The sequence below is a fragment of the Cebus imitator genome, unplaced genomic scaffold (assembly GCF_001604975.1).
Source record: "Cebus imitator isolate Cc_AM_T3 unplaced genomic scaffold, Cebus_imitator-1.0 Scaffold274, whole genome shotgun sequence".
Taxonomy (NCBI): domain Eukaryota; kingdom Metazoa; phylum Chordata; class Mammalia; order Primates; family Cebidae; genus Cebus; species Cebus imitator.
The window spans coordinates 2,745,490-2,767,832 of record NW_016107589.1 but is presented as its reverse complement, the minus strand read 5'-3'; the positions used below and the strand labels follow the sequence as shown (position 1 = coordinate 2,767,832).

At 44.4% G+C, this 22,343-nt stretch overlaps 2 protein-coding genes across 5 annotated transcripts in view; both read right to left on the bottom strand.

The window, feature by feature from the left end:
* The window catches only part of TRPC7 (transient receptor potential cation channel subfamily C member 7), a 155,899-nt gene that overhangs the window by 22,156 nt on the left and 111,400 nt on the right, over window positions 1–22,343 (bottom strand). For all 4 annotated transcript variants that reach the window (XM_037728659.1, XM_037728658.1, XM_037728660.1 and 1 more), the window contains 2 exons: window positions 20,503–20,767; window positions 4,001–4,196 (listed from right to left, as the gene is read on the bottom strand). In XM_037728659.1, coding sequence (XP_037584587.1) covers window positions 4,001–4,196; window positions 20,503–20,767 — 461 coding nt within the window. The remainder of the gene's footprint in view (window positions 1–4,000; window positions 4,197–20,502; window positions 20,768–22,343) is intronic.
* On the bottom strand, window positions 1,470–2,643 carry LOC108284285 (farnesyl pyrophosphate synthase-like). Its single transcript, XM_037728662.1, has one exon. It carries the CDS (start codon window positions 2,593–2,595, stop codon window positions 1,534–1,536), a length of 1,062 nt encoding a protein of 353 aa, XP_037584590.1. The 5' UTR covers window positions 2,596–2,643; the 3' UTR covers window positions 1,470–1,533.

Below are 22,343 nucleotides of genomic sequence, written 5' to 3'. Positions count from 1 at the left end.
CAAAGTCCATATCTTTCCATTATGCATGATGCCACATTTTGATGCTTTTCAAATGGAAGAAAAATAGAGAGGAACCCCACTTTCCTAAGGTAAACAGGTACTTGTTGGAAGAAAAGGAAGGAGAAATGGTGTTGAAAAGATTGGAGATAAATAAAATTTCAGGACAAAGTAAGGAAAATGGTAACATTTAGCCTTAATTATTTTGCTCTGAGCAAAGGAATGAGATGACAAGGCAAAAACAAAACAAACACTAAAAAGGGAAAGCAAGGAAGCAAGGCCAAGGGTTCAAGATCAGCCTGGCTACCATGTTGAAACCACATCTGTACTAAAAATACAAAGAAGTAGCCAGGCATAGTGGCAGACACCTGTAATTCCAGCTACTCAGGAGGCTGAGGCAGGAGAATCGCTTGAACCCAGCAGGTGAACGTTGTAGTGAGCCAAGATTGCACCACTGCACTCCAGCCTGGACATCAGAGCCAGACTCCATTAAAAAAATTAAAAATAAAAGACAAAAATGAAAAGATACATTATGCTCATAAACTAGAAAACTCAATATTAAAATGCTAATTATTCCCAAATTGATATATTCATTCAATCCAATTTCTAGCAGTCTTTTTAAAGCAGAAATAGCCAGATTCTAAATTTTTTTTTCAACTCCCCTATGCCACATGACCAAACTATCACAGCAATTTTAAAGAAGAACAAAACTGGGAGATTTTCCTTACCTGACCAAGACTCAGTATAAAGTTACAGTAATTAAGACAGTATGGTACTGGTGAAAGGACAGACTTAAATGAAAAGAACACAGAAATAGACTCACATGAATATGGTCAATTAATTTTCAAGATATGCTAAGCAATTCATGGGAAAGAATAGCATTTCAATTAAGGGTGCTAGAAAATATTAATATCAACCCTTACCTCACACTATACACAAAAATTAATTTAAAATAAATCATAGACATAAATGTAAAAACTGAAACTCCAGGAAGGAAACACAGGAAAATTCTGTGTGACCTTGAGTAAAGCAGAAATTTCTTAGGAAATTTTTCTTAATATGACAGAGACTAAGCACATGTTTAAGAGTCATCTGTATTTCCTTTTTTTGTGAGCCACCAATTATTTGTCCAATTTTCTATTGGGTTTGTGGTCTATTTATTTATAGAATCTAATTATATGTGGGAGAGATTAACTTTTTATTGGTGATAAAAATTGAAAATTTTTTTTCAGTAGGTAGTCTTGTGACTTTGCTTATAGCATATTCTGCCATTTAGAAATTTAAACAGATGCAATTAGATGTATCAATGTTTCATTTAGGGTTTCTGAATTTAAGTTCTTATTTAGAAAGGCTCCCCTCCCCCAAGTTTATAAACCTATGTTCCTTCTAATATTTTTACCATTTGACTTTTCTTGTATTTAATCTTTGGTCATTTGAAATTCACAGTGTAGAATTTATTGCATGGATTACGCTTTTTTTTTTTTACACAATAATTTATTTATTGAGAGCCTCCTATCCGCTCTTGCAGTCTCTAGGTCACTTTTTCCGCTTGTAGATTTTGCGCGCAAGCCCCAGAAAGATAGCTGGGGGCAGGGGCGCTGCGTACTGTTCAATGAGACCCATAATGTGGCTGTAACTGTCTTCCTCATACTGCGAGAACACGGCTGGCAGATCCAGCTCCTCATATAATGCCTTTACTCGGGCCACCTTCTCAGCCTCCTTCTGCCCGTAATTTTCTTTCAGGATCCGGCGCTGTTCCAGAGTTGACTGTTGCAGACACTGGACCACCAGCCAGCTGCATTTGTTGTCCTGGATGTCAGTGCCAACTTTGCCAGTCACACTGGGGTCCCCAAAGAGGTCAAGGTAATCATCCTGAATCTGAAAGAACTCTCCCATCTCCAACAGGATCTTCTTGGCATTGGCATGCTCCTTCTCGCCATCAATTCCTGCCATGTACATGGCTGCAGCTACAGGAAGGTAGAAGGAGTAGAAGGCCGTCTTGTACTTGACAATAGATTTGTACCTCTTTTCAGTGAATCTGCCAAGATCCACATTGCCCTGGGGGGCTGTGATGAGGTCCAGGGTCTGCCCAATCTGAGTCTGATAGGAACTCTGCAGGAAGAGCTCAATCAGGTTCAGGTAATAGGGCTGCTCCCGGCAGTAGAGCTTCAGCAGGCGATAGATACATGCTTCCAGAAGGACAGCATCATTGATGGCATCCAAACCCACGCCTGGCTTCTGATACCAGCAGAGCTGTCCCCGGCGGGTGAGGGATGAATCCATGATGTCATCTGCTACCAGCAAGAAAGCTTGCAGCAGTTCCACACACCAGCCCACAGTCAGGGCCCGCTGGAGACTGTCAGCATCCTGTTTCCTTGGCTCCGCCAGCTCCCGGAATGCTACCAGCACCGTCAAACCCCGGTGATACTTGCCTCCAATGACGTTGTACTCCAGGACCTCCTCGAGCCGGGCAGTAGCATCTCCTGTCTCTGGGTGCCCCATCTCATCCTCAGTCAGCACCCTAACGATCTGGGAGAAGTGCTGAACGAAATGCTGCTTTTCTTGGACATAAACATCTGATTTCTGGTCTCCATTCATTCTGAGGGAGGAGCAAAGGGCTCTGTTCCTGGATGCGGGTTCCTGCTCCTGGAGTTCCTTTCTATACGTTTGCATTTGTATTGTTATGTAGGTGAGATTCCCCTATAGGTATTTTTCTACAACTTGCGTTTTTTCACTTAATAATGTGTTAGGGATTTTTTTCCATGTCAGTACAAAACGGTCTTCCTCATGGTCTATGTACAGTATCCTACACCTTATTTGAAAGTGTAACTATATCACAGTTTATTTGAACATTCTCATAACAATGGACTATTTCCAGGTCTTTCCTTTAAAGAACATCTACGTAAAATCATATTTATGCACGGATCTATTCCCAGAATTGGAATTGTGGATTCAATAGGTCAGTGCTTTTTAACTTTAGCTTATTTATTTAATCTTACAATAGGTAAAACAATATGATTTATAAAGGCTAAATAAAAAGTATAAAGAGAAAGGAATTCCACCCACCATGCCCCCAACCCCCTCTCAACAGGCACCCTGTGGTGTCTTTCTTGTGGACCTTTTCAGAGGTTTGTTCTTTTCATATGCTTATACAATCACAAATGAATCTCATTCCCTTTCAGAGAGAGCCCACTATATACATTGTTCTGCAAATTGAGTTTTTTCTCCTACCATTGTAACTTGAGGTCTTTCCCCATCAGCATATAGAGAACATCTTTATCCTTCTTAAAATAGAATTGCACAGCATCCCACTTTTCAGATGCATCATAGTCTATTTAATTAGATTCCAACTTAATTTCTCGCTGTTCTAAACAAGGCTGCAATCAATAGCTTATGGGTCATGCCTTTTAGATTTTGATAAATTGCCCTCCGATACATTCTCTCAACTCCCTTATCTGTCAGGCAAAATTGTTCTCATTTTAAATGGCCTTCCAGCATCACCTCTGGAAACTTCCTTCATAGTCAGTCTCTGTCTCTGTCCCCACATCACCCCCCTGCTGCCCGAAACCTGGCTGCACTGGCCCCAGGGCACTGGAATTTGTTGATTGCCCTGTTTGATTTTCTCACTGGATTATGAGTTTCTCTAGGGCAGAAACTGTGTCTTAGTTATCTTGGTATCACCAGTGCCTAGTGAGGGTTTGGCATATAGTAGGTACTTAATAAATAGCACGTGAGAGGCAAAAGACAGTGACGATGTCCTGAGAAAAGACTCATGACCTCAGTTCTTTCTGCCCTCACTGGGCCTCATGGTGGTACCAGCAATACCATGGGGCAGACTGACCAGAAGTATTTCTAGAAGCAATCCAGGAAGAATTTCTGTTGTTTGTCATTCTGGCTACACATTTAACAGCACATAGGCTTCCAACGTCATTCACGTCATTGTAGAAAACAGCAATGTAAATTGGATGAGGGAGAGCGAGCATTTTCAGCGCCCTGGCCTTACCTCGATTTCCTGATAGGAGTTGTTGATCATGGCTATGAGCATGTTGAGCAGCACTACCACCATGGTGACGTTATAAACGCCGTAGAGAACGTAGCCGATGTTCTCAATGAATTTGTGGTCGTATTTCAGCACCACCGAGATTACTTCAGATAAGCCGAATATGGACCAAAATAAAGTTTTAAAACTTTCTTCAACTCTACAAAGAAACAGACAGTCCTTTCACGAAGTTTGCACCAGCTTGAACTTTTATTTATGTATTTATTTATTCATTTATTTTGAGACAGGATCTCACTCTGCCGCCCAGGCTGAAGTGCAGTGGCTCAATCATGGCTCACTGCAGCCTTGACCTACTGGACTCAAGCAATTCTCCTGCCTCAGCCTCCTGAGTAGCTGGGACTACAGCTGTGCAACACCGTACCTGGCAAATTGTTTTAGTTTCTGTAGAGATGGGATCCCATTATGTTGCCCAGGCTGGTGTTGAACTCCTGGGCTCAAGGTATCTTCCCACCTCAGCCTCTCAAAGTGCTGGGATGAGAAATGTAAGTCACCATATCTGGCCAGCTTGAACTTTTAAATTAAAGTTGCCATTGGTCAGGCTTTACCCTGGAGTGCCCAGTTGTTACCCTGGAGTGGGGCTGGGCTGGTTGGTGGTGCCTGCATTCTGAGACAATGCAGTATTCAGATTTCTAAGAAGACTTTGAAAGAATATTAAAAATGGCAGACTCTTTATTTTTCATTCAATCCATTTATCGGGATTCCTAGCTGTGGTATCACTTTTCTCTTACTGTAATTAACTTAAACATTTAAAATTAAACACCTGGGCAAATATTTGTTCTTGTACATTATGGGCCCCAGAAAGTACACTCTTCCTTCCAATAAGTCCTAACTATTTCTTCTCAGACTCCACAGTCCACGTGAAGGGGAGTGATGGCAGATACCTGGGAAGTGGGCAGTGTCTACACAGGAGGCCGGCATCCCTGGAGCCTGATGCTTCTGGGCACTTGACACAGAGCAGCTCATTTAAGCCTCATGACCAGCTCTGTGGTGGGCTGTCATATGACCTCCATGTTACAGAGCTGAGGCTAGCCACTTGTATTAAGTTTTCTAAACTGGGGCTGAATTTTCGAGAATGAGAGTGGGGATTTTGAATTCTGAATTATCGAGAATGAGAGTGTGTCCACATGGTTCAAAATCACCAGGTGACTGCCCAAACCTCACCTTATGGCTCTCTTAGGTTAGATGCTGCACATGCCTTCAGGGCAGTTCAGGTTAGATTTGGCTTTGAGGGCACTGCTCTTTGGCCCTTTGGAGACTACGAAGTAACTGAAGTGCAGTGGTATTACCAATAAGACCCATGTGCATTTCGTAGTCCATCCTTCATGGCCATGACCCTGTATCAGGCTGATGACTAAAATCCAATAAGAAAACTGGATTTTGGTTGGGAGGTTTAGACCATGCAAGTGTATCTGGTAACATCTGAATGGTTAAGTGTAGTTCTTTTAGTTTTCATCCAGATTTTTGGTACCATTATGAAAAAGCACTTTTTTTTCCTCTTTAACATTTCAGGTTTTCAACACTCACCCACAAATGGCCAGGATTAGCTAGATCTTTAAAAATATCAGCATTTCTCAAGGATTGGTATTTATTTGACAAGATGTACAAAAATACTGGTACTTGTCACTTGGGCTAAAAATCCAACTCTTGACTCGCATGAATTTACAGCTCTCCCAAGTGCGATTGCGTGGGGGTGTATGTGTGTATGTGTGTACATGTGTGTGTGTCTGGCCAGCTGTTTGGCTCATTCTCTATGCACACTCTTCAGAGTCTGAAAAACTGATATTTGGAGTGGGATTGTATTGTCAGTGTTTGTTTTTGGTTTCTTTTTAAACTGTGAGTTTGAAACATTTAATTCATTTTGGCCTTGGTGAGAAAGAATTTAGTTGGGGGTTTAGAAGCAACAATAGGGTATTAAGCCATTATTGTAGAGCTCCAGCTCCTGGTGCTATTCTGGGAAAGGGGAGAAGTGTTTCCTCATGCGAGATGAAGCATTCTGTGTGAAAAAGATGTCATCCACCCTGTGTCATGATTCACTGTGGTATTGCGTCCCATTATGAAGCAATCTTTCAGTTATCACACTAGTGAAAGAGAACAGTGACAGAGAGATTCTAAAACCACCAGATGAGCCCTAAATTCCAAACTGGAAGGAGACAGTAGGCCATCTCTCTGACAGTTGCTCTCTTCCTGGCAGGACCAGGTGAAAACTGGAGGACACAGTGTCTGAAGGGGAGGCTAGGAAGACAAGGGCGGATCTAGGATTATACACTTGTCATGGACCACCGCAGGGATGGATCATACTTGCCATAGAGAGAGGTTTTACCCAAATTCATCTTCCCTTTCTTACCTTGGAACAACCCAGAAAACTTTGGCTGACACAAATGAAGTGAGCAATTACAGAACACATCCAGGGAAAACCTGAATTTCAATTAGGGAAAATGGGCTTACATTCAGCTTGCATATTTTTCTCATTTGCTTCTTGCCATACATTTTGCCACTGAGCCCTGATTTATCCCTGGTGCCTTCTCTTAGACATTCTATGTCAATAATCTGATGAAACAGGCCTGGCCCATTAAGCAGTATGTGTTCCAGCAAGGTAATATTTATAAATCTCAAGGTTTTGCCTTAGTCCCTCCTTTACCTGATCCCCGAAGCTCAGGACAATTAACCTAGGCTGGAATGCTGATCTGTTCAATTTGTTGTCTGTCTTCCAGACAGTCTTCAGTGCTGCACATGTGTTTTATTTCTATTCTGTAGTTTAAGGAGTAACTCCTGGACTTGGATTTGGCCGTTTCTCCAGGAGGTTCTACAAGAGGCCCAAACTCACTGGCACTGCTAGAGTCTGTCTGGGCAGGACTGGGTCTCAGCCAAACTCTGCATTTCTTTTCTTTTCTTTTTTTCTCCCCCGAGACGGAGTTTTGCTCTTGTCGCCCTGGCTGGAGTGCAGTGGCACGATCTCAGCTCACTGCAACCTCCGCCTCCCAGGTTTAAGCTATTCTTCTGCCTCAGCCTCTAGAGTAGCTAGGATTATAGGCATGTGCCACCACGCCCAGCTAATTTTTGTATTTTTAGTAGAGATGGGGGCTCTCTCCATGTTGGTCAGGCTGGTCTCGAACTCCTGACCTAGTGATCTGCCCACCTTAGCCTCCCAAAGTGCTGGGATTACAGGCGTGAGCCACCATGCCCAGTCCTAAACAATGAGTTTCTAAGATCTCTTCTAAGCTCTTAAGGGAAAATGGCTATGGCCCTTGCTTTCGCTTTTCATGGGGCAAAATGAATGAGATAATAAAATCCTCCTTTAAAGAAAGGTGGGGCTATTGGCTTGACTCACTTAACATGGCTAGATTCACCATCTGGGGCTCTTGGGTCTTTCATTTGTACCCACATGCTCTTGTCATGAAGACAAGTGGACTAACTGAATAGAATAATTCTGTTGCTGGTTTTTTTTTTTTTTTTTTTTTTTTTTTTTTTTTTTTTTTTTTTTTTTTTTTTTTTTTTTTTTTTTTGGTTTTGTTAGAGGGTACCTTATAGGCTGAGTAATATCTACTTATCTAGGCTAAACTGTAAGCAATACAATATTTTATCCATAGTACAAACCATATAACTGAATAACTTCTGAATAAAATTGAAGAGTTAAATGTTAAAAAAATTACATGGTAAAATCACTAGAATAGAGTATTGGCGATAATTTATTATATACTTCTGGGCTGGGGGAACTTTCAAAAACTACAAAGATTGAGAGATTTGACCACACAAAACTTTACTTGTACACATGAAAAATGTAATTAGTAAAAACATAAGGCAAAAGACTGAGAAAAGAACTTATATTTGCAAATATAAGACAAACAATGGATGATTTCCTTACACAAAGAGCTGATAAATCAATATGAAAATGACAGACATCCTGGTAGAAAAAAACTTCAGTGAAAACTTGTTGCTTTTTATGGTGATTAGAGCTCTATAATGAACTTAAGATGCCATGCTAGTGTCATCTTCCAACTTAACATACGGCAGGAAATAAATGAAACTTGACTTCACTGCCCTGAGTGGGAAAAGACTTGTGTTGCCTTGATCTTGGGCACCCATAGTAATATATTCTCAGAGAGAAGGCTCGCATTGGAATGAATCAATAGCATGTCACTTATCCCAACGGCTCAGATATTGGAGCTGGCCCGAATGCCCCATGAGGTTGCGATGGTCTCTGAGTTATGTATTAATCATCATCCACAGTTCTCATGAGCTCTGGAACCCAGGGCATGGGGTAGAAAGCCAGTCACTGGGAAGAAATGGGGCTGGCTTTCAGGAAGAAAATATCTTGGAACTTGCCTAGTTGCTATTTACCATGAAGCTACTTGTCTCACAGAAAGCCCCACTGTGAACTAGCTGGTCTTTTTTTTTTTTTTTTGAGACAGAGTCTCACTCTTTTGCCAAGCTGGAGTGCAGTGGCACAATCTCGGCTCACTGCCACCTCCACCTCCCGGGTTCAAGTGATTCTCTTGCCTCAGCCTCCTGAGTAGCTGGGACCACAGGCGTGCCACCACACCCAGCTAATTTTTGTATATATTTTTTTAGTAGAAACGGGGTTTCACCATGTTGGCCAGGATGATTTCCATCTCTTGACCTCATGATCCGCCCGCCTCCCTCTCCCAAAGTGCTGGGATTCTGACCACTAGCTGGTCTTAAGACTAGATATGAGGTTCTTTACTGACAGAAATGGCATCTACTGGCTCTACATCCTCTTCCCACCAACCCTAGCTAGCTATAGAGCTTGCCACAGATTCCTTCTACTGTGTCAATCACAGGAGACATCACAGAGAGAGTTAGAGGAGTGATAAGATCCAGGGTACAAGCCTGGGTTCAAATCTTAGCCACACCTGGTAGTGGCTGTATGGACTTGGGCATGGGACAAAGCCTGTTTGAGTCTGAGTTTCCCCAACTATGAAATTGGCAGAGTGATGCTTCTGCTGTTCAGTTGCCATGAAGATTAAATGAGCAACCTATGTGAAATATAAAGTCCAATAAATAGCAGTTATTATTTTGATTCATATATTTATTTATTGAACCATGTGCCAGGCACCATACCAGGTGATGAGGATACACAGGTGCCCACATCAAACGTGTTTCCGTCCTTTTGGAGGTCCCAGTCTAAAAGCAAGCCCAGTAAGGTAAGAGAATGCTATGAGACTGTAAGCAGGGAGGCTCTGATTGCCTCCGCCCTTCCCAGCATACACACAGCCCCTCAGCCCCTCAGGTGCTTCCACACAGGGCTGAATGGAGTCAATAATTCAGCTGCTTGTTTTCTGAACAAGTCTCGTTTTTCTTCTCATCTGCAAAGATCATCACAGACCCTTGATTTTATGCAAATACACTTTCTGATTATTCCAGCCCATGCTGTCTTTTCATATTTGACTCTGGGCCTGCAGTGGAAGGGACTGAAGTTAGTCAATAGGCCACCCTAGCATAAGAAGCACTCCTAATGAAGTAAAGGAGGAAAAGAGCCCATGAGTGACACTGAATAGGCCACAGTTCTGTGGGGGGTGTGGGAAGGTTGGGGCTGACTTGTCATGCAGAAAGCAGGGACGAGGTAATCAGTTCCCCAGGTCTGTAATAACAGGTTGCTTGAAGAGGCCATTGTATACGAGCCTCAGAGAATAAACTGATCAACACAGAGAGGATTCAGGGTGACGGCAAAATTGCTGCTTCTTCAGAAGGCGACATCTCCTTTCTCCCACTGCCAGGACTCTACCCCTACCACTGAATAGTTCAGTTCAGTTACCTACTCAAATCAGCACATAGCAGGCTAAAATTAAGCAGGAGGATCAGCCTTTAATTGAAAAAGGCTGTTTCCAAGGCTTGGTAGACAATAGCTGGCACTCTGCTAGAGTTCTGCTGAAGGGGAATAATGCTTACCTGCCATCCAAGCTGGGCTGATGGAGTAAGGTGTTTGGAATGGATAAAGATCTTCTCAGAGGCTGTGCTTCTTTAATGCCCAGACCCAGAGACTGAAAGCAGTTGGACCAAGTTTGAGGATGGTTAAATGCCTGAGAAAGTCTGAACTCATCCCTTCCTTGGCCCTGCAAAGTTCTGTCCTCTGAATCACCTCTGAGTTCTACATTGGGTCCTAACCAAGGAGTTGGATTTAGACAGTCTAGAAATAGAAGAGTCTGGGGTCACAGAACTGACGCCAAAGAAGTAGGATGCGTAAAGCTTGTGCAGCCTAGATTTATTTATACTGAGGGGTTCCACTGTACCCCTTGCAGCCTGGGAACTCTTCGAGGGAAGAAGCTGTGTTTATATCATCTTTGAAACTGTAAACCTCATGAGAGCCTGCCACACGGATGCCATTCAAGAAATTCAGTCTGCCGAATGAACAAATGAATAAATCCCTGATGCACATTTTGACTTCCTGTTCCCTGATTCTAGTGTTGAGTCCAGGTGATGATGAAACAATCGAGGTGCAGGTTCTGAATCCCGGCAAACCTGGGTTTGAGCATATTTTTTTGGCCAAAGGGCCTAGTCTCTCTGTGCTGCTTTGTTCCTGGCTATAAAACAGAAAAACTAATCTCCACATCATAGAGTTATTGTGAGGAATGAATGAGTTAATTAATGCATGTGAAATGCATAAATTATTGCCTGGCACATACTACTTGCTCAATTAACGTTACTAATTTTACTACTAGTATTCATTTTTAAACAATCTGCCTCAACTGCAATAGGCTCCAATATCTGGCCGAAAGACTCTGGAGCCCCACAATTCATTCTCAGAAATACCCTTGAAAAACAGAAATCAGATCCTGCCCCTCTTCGTCAGTGGCTTTCCCTGTGGCTGACAAAGCCATCATTACCTAGCGCAGGCCCTTGAGGCCTGGGGTAGCCTGGTTCCTCCCACGGAGGCTGGCTCTCCCTTCACTCACTGCCTGGGTGCACTGGCTGAGCTGTTTCCTGGAATGCCTTCCCCTCTCTCTGTACCTGGCTGCTCCTCCTTATTTTTTCATCCAGGCTTTAGACTCAGTCAGCACGTGCTCCATGAGGCCTTCTTTGACTACCTGTCTGAAGGAGGCCCTCCGTCATGACTCTTCTGTACAGTGTCTTACTTCTTTAGCTCCCAGCACTTAATCTATAATGATTTATTTGCCTATTTGTTTATCTTTTTGCCTCTTTTCTCTCAGAAATGTGAGCTCCATGCTGACAGGGCCTTCTCACCTCTTTCACCGCTCTGTCCTCAGTACTCAGAAAGTGTCCAGCTGTAGTTGGGGGGAGGGGTCAGTGGACATTTTTGTCAATGAATGATGGAATGCTGGGAAACTGAGATATAAGGTGATCTGGCACTTGGTCTTACCCAGCTTGCCTCAGACCTGCCCCTGCTGGTAATACCTTGAGCTAACCCTGGACATTGCAGTTTCCTGCCACTGTCACTCTGATGAATGGCAGTTTAAACCACATTGTCATCATAGAACTGAATTTTAGTGCACAGAAAGGTAGGACCCTCTCCCCTGTCAGACAGTGACAGGCTGAGAAGCAGATGGAGGGTCCAGGGTAGTGCCCGAGAGTGTGCCGTGAAGCCAGCATTATGGAAAATGTGGATTGATTGTCAGGTCTTTTTCCTCAAAATGTGGTGGCTCTCAGACTGTTCCAGAGGCTTCAGTTCCCAGGCTTTTAGAATCCATGTCACAAATAAACATGAGAAGAATGTATCCATAAATATTTTATGATCGTAGAATGTCTGTTGTAACAATTCTTCTAAAGTAGTCCGAGAAAAGATCTATATTTTTATCACTTGTTGGATAGTTATACAAAGAAAAAGACCTTCTATGAGACCCAAATGATCTTTTTTTTTTTTTTGACACATAAAGGTCATTTTCAGGTCCCCAGCCTCTCTGAGCGTGAACTGGGTCCCACAGGGATCTTGGCTGCCTTCTCCATCAAGCCTCAGAACTCCTCTGTGCTGGTTTCTCCATGTGAAAGTGGGTGCAGTAAGATCTCACCCCCCCAAACACCCTATGCCTGACTTGCATTAATTTATTAATTAATTTTTGAGATGGGGTCTCACTTTGTTGTCCAGGCTGGTCTCTTAATTCATGGGCTCAAGCAAGCCACCTATCTTGGCCTCCCAAAGTGTTGGGGTTGTACAGGTGTGGGTCACTGTGCCCAGCCGGTCCTGACTTGAATTTGTAAGATAAAAGGTGGAGATTGTAACTGCCACAGTATAATAAAGTCTGATGAACTCGCCTGCGGAGCTTCTGGATCAGAGATGCCCATGTTATAACACTGACCCAGGGTCCTGGGAAAAACTGGTCCTTTTTAAAGCCCAGTAGGCTGATGCCATTCCTTCTTCCCCACCTGCAAACACATTCAGCACACTCTGCACAGTGAAACTGGCAGTAGGCCAGGTCCTAGGGTGCCTCAGGGTGCCCTCTCCCTGGGTTTCTCTCAATATGTCATTGGTTCTGATGTGTTTTATGATATACTTTGGCCTGGGCAGTCTCAGCAGGATCCCCTTTGCGGCCAGAGCCTGCCACTCTGCCCCCGCTCCCCTTCTCCGTCCCATACTCCCTGCGTGCAGCAGTGCACTCTCTCACGGGGCTCTTGCCAGAACCCCCAGGGGATCTAGCTCAGCTCCTTTTGTAACTGCCTTTCTTTCACATTCCTGTCTTTTGGAACGTTTTCCCAATTTATAACCATGCCCCCATTCCTGTGATTATTTGATTAACATCTATCTTCTCAACCAGTCTGCAAGTGTCGTGAGGGGAGGGGCCACAGAAAAAAATTCTGCTTTTGCTCACAGTAGAATCCCAGCACCCAGCCCGGGCCTCCACTCTCGCCCCTTCCAACCCACCCTTCATGCAGCTGCCACAGCACTCTTCCTGAAAGCAGATCCAGTTACATCTTTCTCCTTTTACAAAGGCCTTAACGGAGACTCTAACACTCTATCAGGACTTATGAGGTGCTTCACAATCTAGCTCCTACCTGATGCTCTGATTTAATCTTCTGCCATCTCCCCAAATGCCTTCCTATGTGAAGCTCTCCAAAAATGCCTTGCACAGGCCAGAGTGCCCTTCCTGTCATCCTCCCAAACTCTCTGTTTAGAGCCACCCCCTCCAGGAAGCCTTCTCTGACACTGCCAGGCAGGGCTCAGTGCTTCCTCTTCCCTGTGCTGCTCAAGTACCCTTTGATGATGATCATATGGGATCATAGCTGTTGCTTTCCATCGCCCCCTCACCATCCCCACTTGTCCATGAGTTTCCTAGGGACAGAACTGGCGTATTAATCTCTATGGCCTCAGGGCCAAACACAACTTGGCATAGAGTAGTTGCTCCATACATGTTTGTCAAATGGGGGAGCTCACTTTAGAATAGAAACCTGCTTTATCCAGGGGACAACTGCTGTCTGCATATTAGTGCTGAGATATGTAGAATCACCAGGTTCTCAATGGTAATCCAAATCTGAGTTAACATGCTCTTCTTCAGAATTTACTACTATAGGAGAGCAACTCAACTCTTAGAGACTTAGCATCCATCTCAAAGTGTAGGCCTTTGTATGAGTGCTGAAAATTTTAGGCCAAAGGTGGAGGATAGGCTTGGAGTCATGTGAATTTGTATTCAGATTCTCTTATTGGTTCTATGATCTTGGGCAAGTCTGGTACCTCTCTGAGCCTCAGTTTCCTGTAGTAGTATTTGTGTTATTCCACTGTGAGGATTAAATGAGAAAACAGGTGCATATCTGTCATGAGTTGGTCAACAAATTGATATTTTTTATTATGATTCCTGTTCTTTACCGACTCCAAAAGGACAATCTGAAGCCTCAATTTTGGCTCTAAGCCAAGTATATAAAGCTCAGCCTCCAGGCTGGGACAGTCCATGGTGGGTGGGGGTGTGTGGGCAGGGTCTTAAGGATCCTCTCTCTCAGCTGCAATTCCCAGGGCTGGAAAAGAAATCTGGTTTCTCTATGGCAAGGACAAGCTGGGTGGGGCTGAATCAGTGCTTCCTGAATCCCTCCCTTATAAAGTATGGAAATTTCTCATAAGTGTCATGGAAAATAGAAGCTTCTAATTTTGCCTAGCATTGCTGAAGCTACTTCTATTAAAATGATTCCTGGGGAGACAGAACAACCTTAAGAGAGGTATTATTTTGATTAGAAAAGTCTCAACCCAGCTATGCTATGAAGCTGACTTCACAACACCCTACAGAAAAGATGGGCTGAGATGATCTTTTGAGAAACAGAAGCGACGTTTAGTCTACAATCAGAACTAAGTCTGGAAGGCCAAGTTCACTCAAAGGGGAGACAGGGGCCCACCATGGGTTGTGTTAGAGTGCCCTTCACTTCACTTCCTGCTCTGGGCCACCTCATTGCCTCCGCCCCCTCCTATTTTCTGTGTAGCTATTCCATCACCATCACCAGCCACAGTATGAGAAAGGCATTCATCTTCTTTCTTTCTTTTTCTTTCCTTCTTTCTTTCCTTTCTCTCTCTTTTCTTCCTTTCTTTCTCCCTCTTTCTCTCTTCCTTTCTTTCTCTCTCTCTCTTTCTGTCTTTCTTTTTTGTTTGAGATGGAGCCTTGCTCTCTTCCCCGGGCTGGAGTGCAGGGGCATGATCTCGGCTCACTGCAACCTCTGCCTCCCGGGTTCAAGCAATTCTTCTGCCTCAGCCTCTTGAGTAGCTGGGACTACAGGCGTGTGCCACCACACCCGGCTGATTTTTGTATTTTTAGTAGAGATGGGGTTTCACCATATTGGCTAAGCTCTTCTCAAACTCCTGACCTCGTGATCCGCCTATTTCAGCCTCCCAAAGTGCTGGGATTACAGGCGTGAGCCACCGCGCCTGGCCTAGGCACCCTTTTCCTATGCATTGTCACTCAGCAGCATTTCATCTATGAGCCATGGACCTTTTATTTCTCTTTTTCTAACCCTGTAACCCCAACAGTTCCATACAGCCTCTAAGCAGAAACGTCTTCACTTTATGGAATATGTGCATTTCAGCAAAGTTGGCTATAAAACAAACTTCCAAAAAGCAAACTCTATTTCTCTACTGACTTTATTGATAAGGTTAAAAATATGTTCCCAATCACAAAATTCCTAACAGTCTGAACTGAGAATTTTTTAAAAAGACTTTATTAAAGGAAGTGTATTCTCGGGAGATTTTTCTCTCCATTTCCTTGCCTGTCTTGGGATACTTCACTTTTGTACTCTGAGAGCATAAACCTTGTCTGAACACTTATCCTTCCTCGCCTGTGGTCATTTGCAGTTTCTAATAGAAGTGGCTTGGAGATAATGAGTCGCCAGCAGGTGTACTATCTGTCATGCCCAGACAGGCCCCAGCTCGACGACCAGAGCTCCATGCTTCTGCCCTCAGGCCAGCACCGGACACAGAAGTGGCTGTGAAAAATAGCCCAGACCTTTGAGAGAATTCTTGGTTCCGAAGTGGAAGGAGGCTGAAAAATTGGGAACTACTCATAGGATCTGACTCTGGGGCTTGCTTCAACTGGATCTGGCTACCTCTTCAGGGGGTTGTGCCTTAAAAACAGTTGCCTGCATAGAGCCTGAAATCCTTCCAATAAGATACTCAAGATAACAAGCTCCTTGTTTTTGAAGTACACAGAACTGAGAGTGACTTCCATCTCCCTATTGTGCAATGATGAGGTTGGATCAGATTAGCATTTCTCATACTGTGGTCCTACACCATCTGTACCAGAACCCACCAGGGGCTTACTAATGTTGATTTCTGGGTCCTACTCAGAAATACTGTGATTAGACTAAGAGGAAAAGCCTGGGAAGTCCCACATTTAGCCACTTCCTCAGGTGATTCTGATGTGGTTTGAGAACCACTGAGCTGTTATGGCTACTCATACTGCCTATTTATTCACACCTTGGGCTGAACAAGTTCAATCCATCCATTTTCTTCCAGCCTCTTGATTGAGGTCTGCTGGATGGAGAAAATGAGAATTTGGGAGTGGCCGGGCTGGGGGAGGTATGTGATTTTTGAACTGGAATACACTGGGAGATAGGGCAGGGCTTGGTTAAGGGTTGGGGGCTGCAGTTGGTAGAGAAATCTTTCTTCTTTTCTTTGCTTTTGTCCCAGAATGCCTGTTCTACCTGTTCTCCTTGGGAAAGTGCTACAAGATGGTGGGACTGGTTTTTGTGAGCTGGCCTGGGACTGCACCCCTATGGTGACCAGAGCTCATATGGAAAAGCTCCCTGCAGGCTCCTAACAGCTGACTTTCAAAGTGAACTCCTGAACAGTCTTTAGAGACTCCAACTGCCCTTGGACATGGCAGGAATGGGGTTGAGGGGAGGTCAAAAGTGGGGCTAGGGGGATACCTGCAGTGTGCTCCAACCCAAACTTCCCTTCTATAGGATTGGGTCTGCCAAGTCTATAGAAACAGATGAGAGGACCCCTGCCTTACCCTACAAGCTCAAAATCCCACAGAGAACAGGTCACTCACCTGTGGGTGGGCCAAAGGGAAGATTATGAGCTGGGCAGGGTGGCCTGGGGATGTGCTGCTCTGGAGCAAACATTCACCTGAGTGAGGTTGTTTGACTTCATCATCAGCATGGCTGGCACCAAGAACAGCTTTGAGTACCCTAAGGCCTGAGTCTCATTTATCCTCACATGGCTTTTTTATTAACAAAGAAGATCTCTTGGGGTGGGGATGACATGCTCCAGAGAGCAGTCAAAAGGTAAAAGATGGCATTTACAAAAATCCATTCTTTTCTCTCTCCACTTCACTGCTCTATTGACTGTTTTCCTGTTCAATCAAATCCTATTCACAGCTACACATCCCATTTCAGGAACTGCCAAGGCGATAAATCTCCTGTCCTTTCTTCGCTGTGCTTGCTGCCTCCCACCTTTTCTCCTCTTCCCTATCCTGGAAGGCCTGGGGTCCTCTTTGGTTGGGCCCCTCATGTCCAGGAAATGTTCATTCAGTTTTCAGTGCATGGGACAAGCCAATTGCTTGGCTCTTTTCTTCTCCTCTTCCTTTTCCCCATGACTCTTTCTAATCTCAAAGACACCAACCCAGGCCACTTGCCTTTCTCCCTCTATGGGTTAGCTGTGTTGCATCTAGTTCAGAATTGTGGCCAGGTCAGCCCTACTCTAAAGTCATGATCTCTCCTCCTTCCCTCCCTCCCTCCCTCCTCTTTCTTTTTCTTCTTTGTTGTTTTTTAAATGAGGTTTCACTATATTGCCCAGGGTGGTCTCAAACTCTTGGGGATCCTTCCACCTCGGTCTCCTAGTGTTGGGATTATAAACGTGACCACCACGCCCGGCCCCTTTGTCATTTTCCTGTGTGTCATGGCACCAACCTTCTGAGGGACTGAGGGACTGTGGGCTGGTGATACAGGCTGTCTGTAGAGGAAGGAAGAGGAATTGCACAGAGCACTCTGGGCAGTAGGAACAGGACAGAAGCCCGCACTGTCAAACGCCCTGTCTAATGCCCTGTCTACTGTTTATTTGACTACCTTGACTCTGGCTTCTTTTCTCCTGTTTATTCCCTCAATCTTGTTCATGAAGCTTTAATGAGCAAATCCCCTTTGCAAGGCACCATGCTAGGCTAGAAACACAGGAGGGACACCAGGGTCTGACCACAGAGGGTAAGAGCCTTTGTTTATTGGCTGACATCCTTTCTGTGTTCAGTAACAATGCCTCCCATGCAGAGTGGATACATTTAGTTTTACCTTTAGCAGATCTAGAGCAAATTTGCTTTTGGATGATTGAAATTTATTCTATTCCTTCAACATTTAATCACAAAGTATTGGGGTGATATAAAGTAGTCCAGCTGATTCAATAATGTGCTTGCCCTGAGCTAGTGGACAGTGTATAAGCTAGACCACTCTCCAGAAGGGATGTTATAGACCAATTCAGTACTCAGGTGCCTTTTCCTGCAATTTATTCTTCCCTGAGGATAAATTATTCACCATCTCCATTATCATCACTACTATTTGTTAAAGGCTCATTTTATGCCAAGTACTGTATTTGATCATATTTCTTCTTATCGGATCTTTACAATAATCCTGTGAAGTTGGCTCTGTTAGTATTCTCATTTTGGAGCTGGAGAAATTCAGGTCCAAGAGATTTAGCACTTGCCCAAAGCCACAAAGTCAGTAAGAAGAAGCAGAGCTCAGACTGAAACCTAGTCTGTCTGTCCATGGGGTACTGAGGCTCCAACATAACATGTGGGCCAAGGAGCAGAGCCAAGCACCTCTTAGGTGCATTTCTTAGCATCGGGCCTGGCACCTGTTCTCGGTGACACACAAGCTACTTCTTTGCCTCAGAGAGTAACAGCTTCTATGGTTCAACAGCACCAGAGTCCCACTGTTTTAGGTGGTTTCAGCTGGGTGGGGCAGTGTAGTCCCTGATTCTGAGCTGAGTGGCACAGAGTTCGTTGTACTTGGTTCTTGGAGAAACGCATGTTACCTTAATGGGTGATTTCTTCAGAAGAGTAAGATGAGGCCCTGCCACAACCTGGAAATTGCTCAGGGAGTCTGGGTGGCAAGGCTCAGAGCCATTTCTACTAGCTGGAAAACTGACATTCCAGGCCACTCAGAGCTTCCTGGGGACAAGTGTCAGGAAGTGCTTAGCTACATTGATCCTGGCTATTGTGCTGTGATTTCACAAGGCTGAAACCTTATCTTCCTTTCAAGATTCTGGGCAAGAGCTTGGTGAAGGCAAGGTGAAATTCTGGAGCTGAGTGGGTCTGGGGCAGGACATGGACTGGAAACACTTTGGTGTTTCATGCACTTTATGTAAACAGCCTTATTTATCCATGAGGGTATTTACGATTAAGGTGGGAAATCTTATTTTCATTTTACAGACGAGGACACAGAGGCTCAGATAAATCAAGTGACTTGGCTTAAGGTCACCAGCCCACATATGCCTGTGTTAGAATGTATATTCAGGTCTTCCAGACTCTTCCACTAGACCCTTCTCAGCATTACTGATGGCTGGCCCTCCAGGAGACCACCTGGCATCCTTCCCCACCCCCACCCCAGGGGAGGAGCTTTGGGTCTTTGCAGACATAGGCTCAGAGAGCTCCATTACTACCTTCACGGTTGGCGGGAGTGCATGTCATTGTGTTAGTCGGCCTGCTTGGCCTCCTGGAACACCCCCAGCAGCTACTTCTGTACCCTAATTTCAGTGTCTTGCCTCATGCTCAGGCTGCATGCCTCCTGCCTCTCTCACATGAGCCTTCCTTCCTGCTGCAGAGGCACATGATGCTGCAGGACTTGCTGGATCCCATGCACAGGACCTCGCTTGCCCAGCCAGGCATGGAGAGCTGTGGCCTGCAACTGCTCACAGACCTTCCGCCATGCTGGGTGGATATGGCTTCCCCAGGGCTGCCCTGGAAGTGTAGGTGAATTAATGTCCTATGGAGTGACTAATGAGAGAAAGCAGATGGGACCGATCTGAATGATAAATTCTCTATTTCTCAGGCTGATGGGCTATTCTGAGATGTGGTAATTCCAGACAGTCCCCTTGGAGAGGTCCATCATGCCCAGGCTATGTATTCCGATGGATGGTGGCCAGGGCAGCTGCCTGTATTTGCTTTCCCCATCCTCACTTCACACGTCTCATGCAGCAACACTCTGTACTTGCTTCCCCTCTTCCCATTCTTCACGTTCCTTTTTCCTTCAGTCTTATTTCCCTTAGATCACACTCCCTTGCTCTAATAAAGTGTTAGCATGCAACTTTTACCCAAAGTTCTGTTTTCTAGGTAACCTAGGCTAAGACAATAATAATAGTAATACTATTTTTTTTATCATGTATTGAGAATTTTCTGTGTGAGTTACATTATCTCACTGAATCACTGCACCATCCATATGAAGCAGGTATTATTACCACCATTTTTAAAATGAGAAAATGAAGTCTCAAAGATGTTAACCCATTTCCTGTCTGCCCCAAGAATACTCGCCAGCATGCTTGATGCTGCACCATTTACCCTGGGATAACTTGTGGATTGCGGTCTTAACTTTATACCAAAGCTTACCATGAAATATCTCGCTTCTATTATTTTCACTCACTCTAGTATATCAACTTTGGAAACCAAAGACAACATTCTATTAACGGCATTCTGTTTTTAGTAGTGGTCTTTCCATTTACGAAATACAGTAATTCCTGAGTGCTGAAAATGTCAAATCCTAGAAAACATATCATTCCTACACGTTTTATATATATATATATATATATATATATATATATATATATATACATACACATTCTAAATGGGAACATGCCCTTGGTCACATGGAATGTAAGCGGACAAAGTGAGGATTTAACTCAGCTCTTCTGTTCTTCCACTCCAGAACTTGAACTCTAAGACACCCTTGAATAAAGTTGCCTTTAACCTTGAGAAATAGCAAGAAAACCTCAGTCTCTACAAAAAGGCACCTTTAGGAGACTCCCAAGGATTCCCAGGAAGCCCAGGGAGACCCTCAGGTGAAAGCCCTTCCATACTTACGTTGTAAACGCGGGGTTGTATTTGGCACCTCGGTAGTAAGAGTACAGGTTGAACATCCCAATCATGAAGGCCACAAATACCATGATGAAAATGACCATGAACTTGAAGATATCTTTCACAGTTCTCCCTAGGGAGATCTGCAGGGGCCCAAAACTCTCGTTGGCTGGCAGGATGTATGCAATGCGAGAGAAGCTCAGCACGACGGCGATCGCATACAGCCCTTCTGATATGATCTGAGGGTCTGAAGGCCACCACTTGTCCCTGGCTAAAAGAAAACAATCTGGGTTACTTACTGGGGCACAGGATCTACTCTGGAAGAGAAACCAGTTAGACATCTTTAGAGGTCTCCAGCCGCATCATTTGCCATTCTTGCCCTTGTCCTTAAATTAATCCCAATACCCAGAAGTTGCCAGCTTCCCTCTTGGAATGTGTTGAACCATCTGCCTGGAACACTCTAATCTCACTTTGAAGTATGATTCATTCCTAATCCTCCTCCAAGATCCTGCTCAGGCGTCACCTCTTTCAGGAAGCCTTCTGTGATCCCGCCCTCTCCACACCACCATGGGCTGGGCAGGTTCCCAGTTTCTGTCTGTGCTCTCATGGTATCCTGTGCACCCCCCACGTCTTGGCACTTACCAGGCCACTTGCTGTTCTGTCTCTCTCATGAGTGTTTAGCTCCATGCTCAGGAGCTGTCACACTCACTGGGGAGGCAGCACGAGGAGAGAGAGGGGCAAGAGCATGGACTTGGAGTCAGACAGCCCTGAGGCTGAATGTGGTCCATGCACTTACTGGCCATAAGACTCTGAGAGACAACTATCTTTTGAGCTTTATTTCCGTCATCTCTAAATTATGGATAATATCTATTTCACGGGACTGTGGAGAGGATGAAATAAAATCATACATGTAAAGTGCTCAGCACAGGGTCTGGTACATAGCAAGTACTGATAAATATTTGTCACATGATTGAATAAGCTTTTAACCACAAGTTTACACCACAGGTCAGAACAAATGAGCTCACATGGGGACCAGGAATTGAAAGGATCTTGCCTGAGAAAATACCCTTGGGTTTTGCTTCCTAGGTACTGTGTGCGGGGATATTTGCTCCCTGATTATGCTAAGGCCCCCAAAGTGGTGACCAGTCAGGCAAATTTGTCACGACAGCCCTGTTCCAGGTAGGCAAGGGTCCTAGGACTGATCCTGAGCTAGGAAGGCTCTGCTTGTGGTCACTATGAACACAAGGGCCTGAACTGCCCAATGAGTATTTCTGCAGCAGAGCAAACCTGCAAAGTGTTCCTATTGCAGTTCTAATGGTACAAGGAGCAGCATCTATCATGAATCAGCTGTCTATTAGATGTCAGTGATTCTCAAGCAAGGGCAGCACTTCTCTCGTGGAAAATGTGTGGAGGTGTCTCTGGTTGTCGCAGTGACTGAACAGGAGTACTACTGGGATGCTAATGTCCTGCAATGCCCCAGACAGATTGTGCCATAAAAACTGTGCTGCTGGAAAAGCTAATAGGGGCCCATTGAGAAATGCGGAGTGAAACGTTAATTGAGAAACATTGAGAAACCTAAATTAGCACTTACACTTGCATTAGCTGTAATTTTCACAACAGCCCTGTAGAGTAGATATCATTATTGCCATTTTTAAGATTGGATTTAGGGTATGGGGTCCTTTTCAGAACCTGGTAAATGCAGATAGCAAGGATATTACATAGCAATTCTTGGCATTCCAAGGGAGATTGAAGAGGAAGGCTTTTACTCTTTATTTGCAAAACTAGACTCTGTTAAATAATTATAATAATAGAGAGCAGTAAGAAACCTTTAGTAAAGGAAGCCAGGC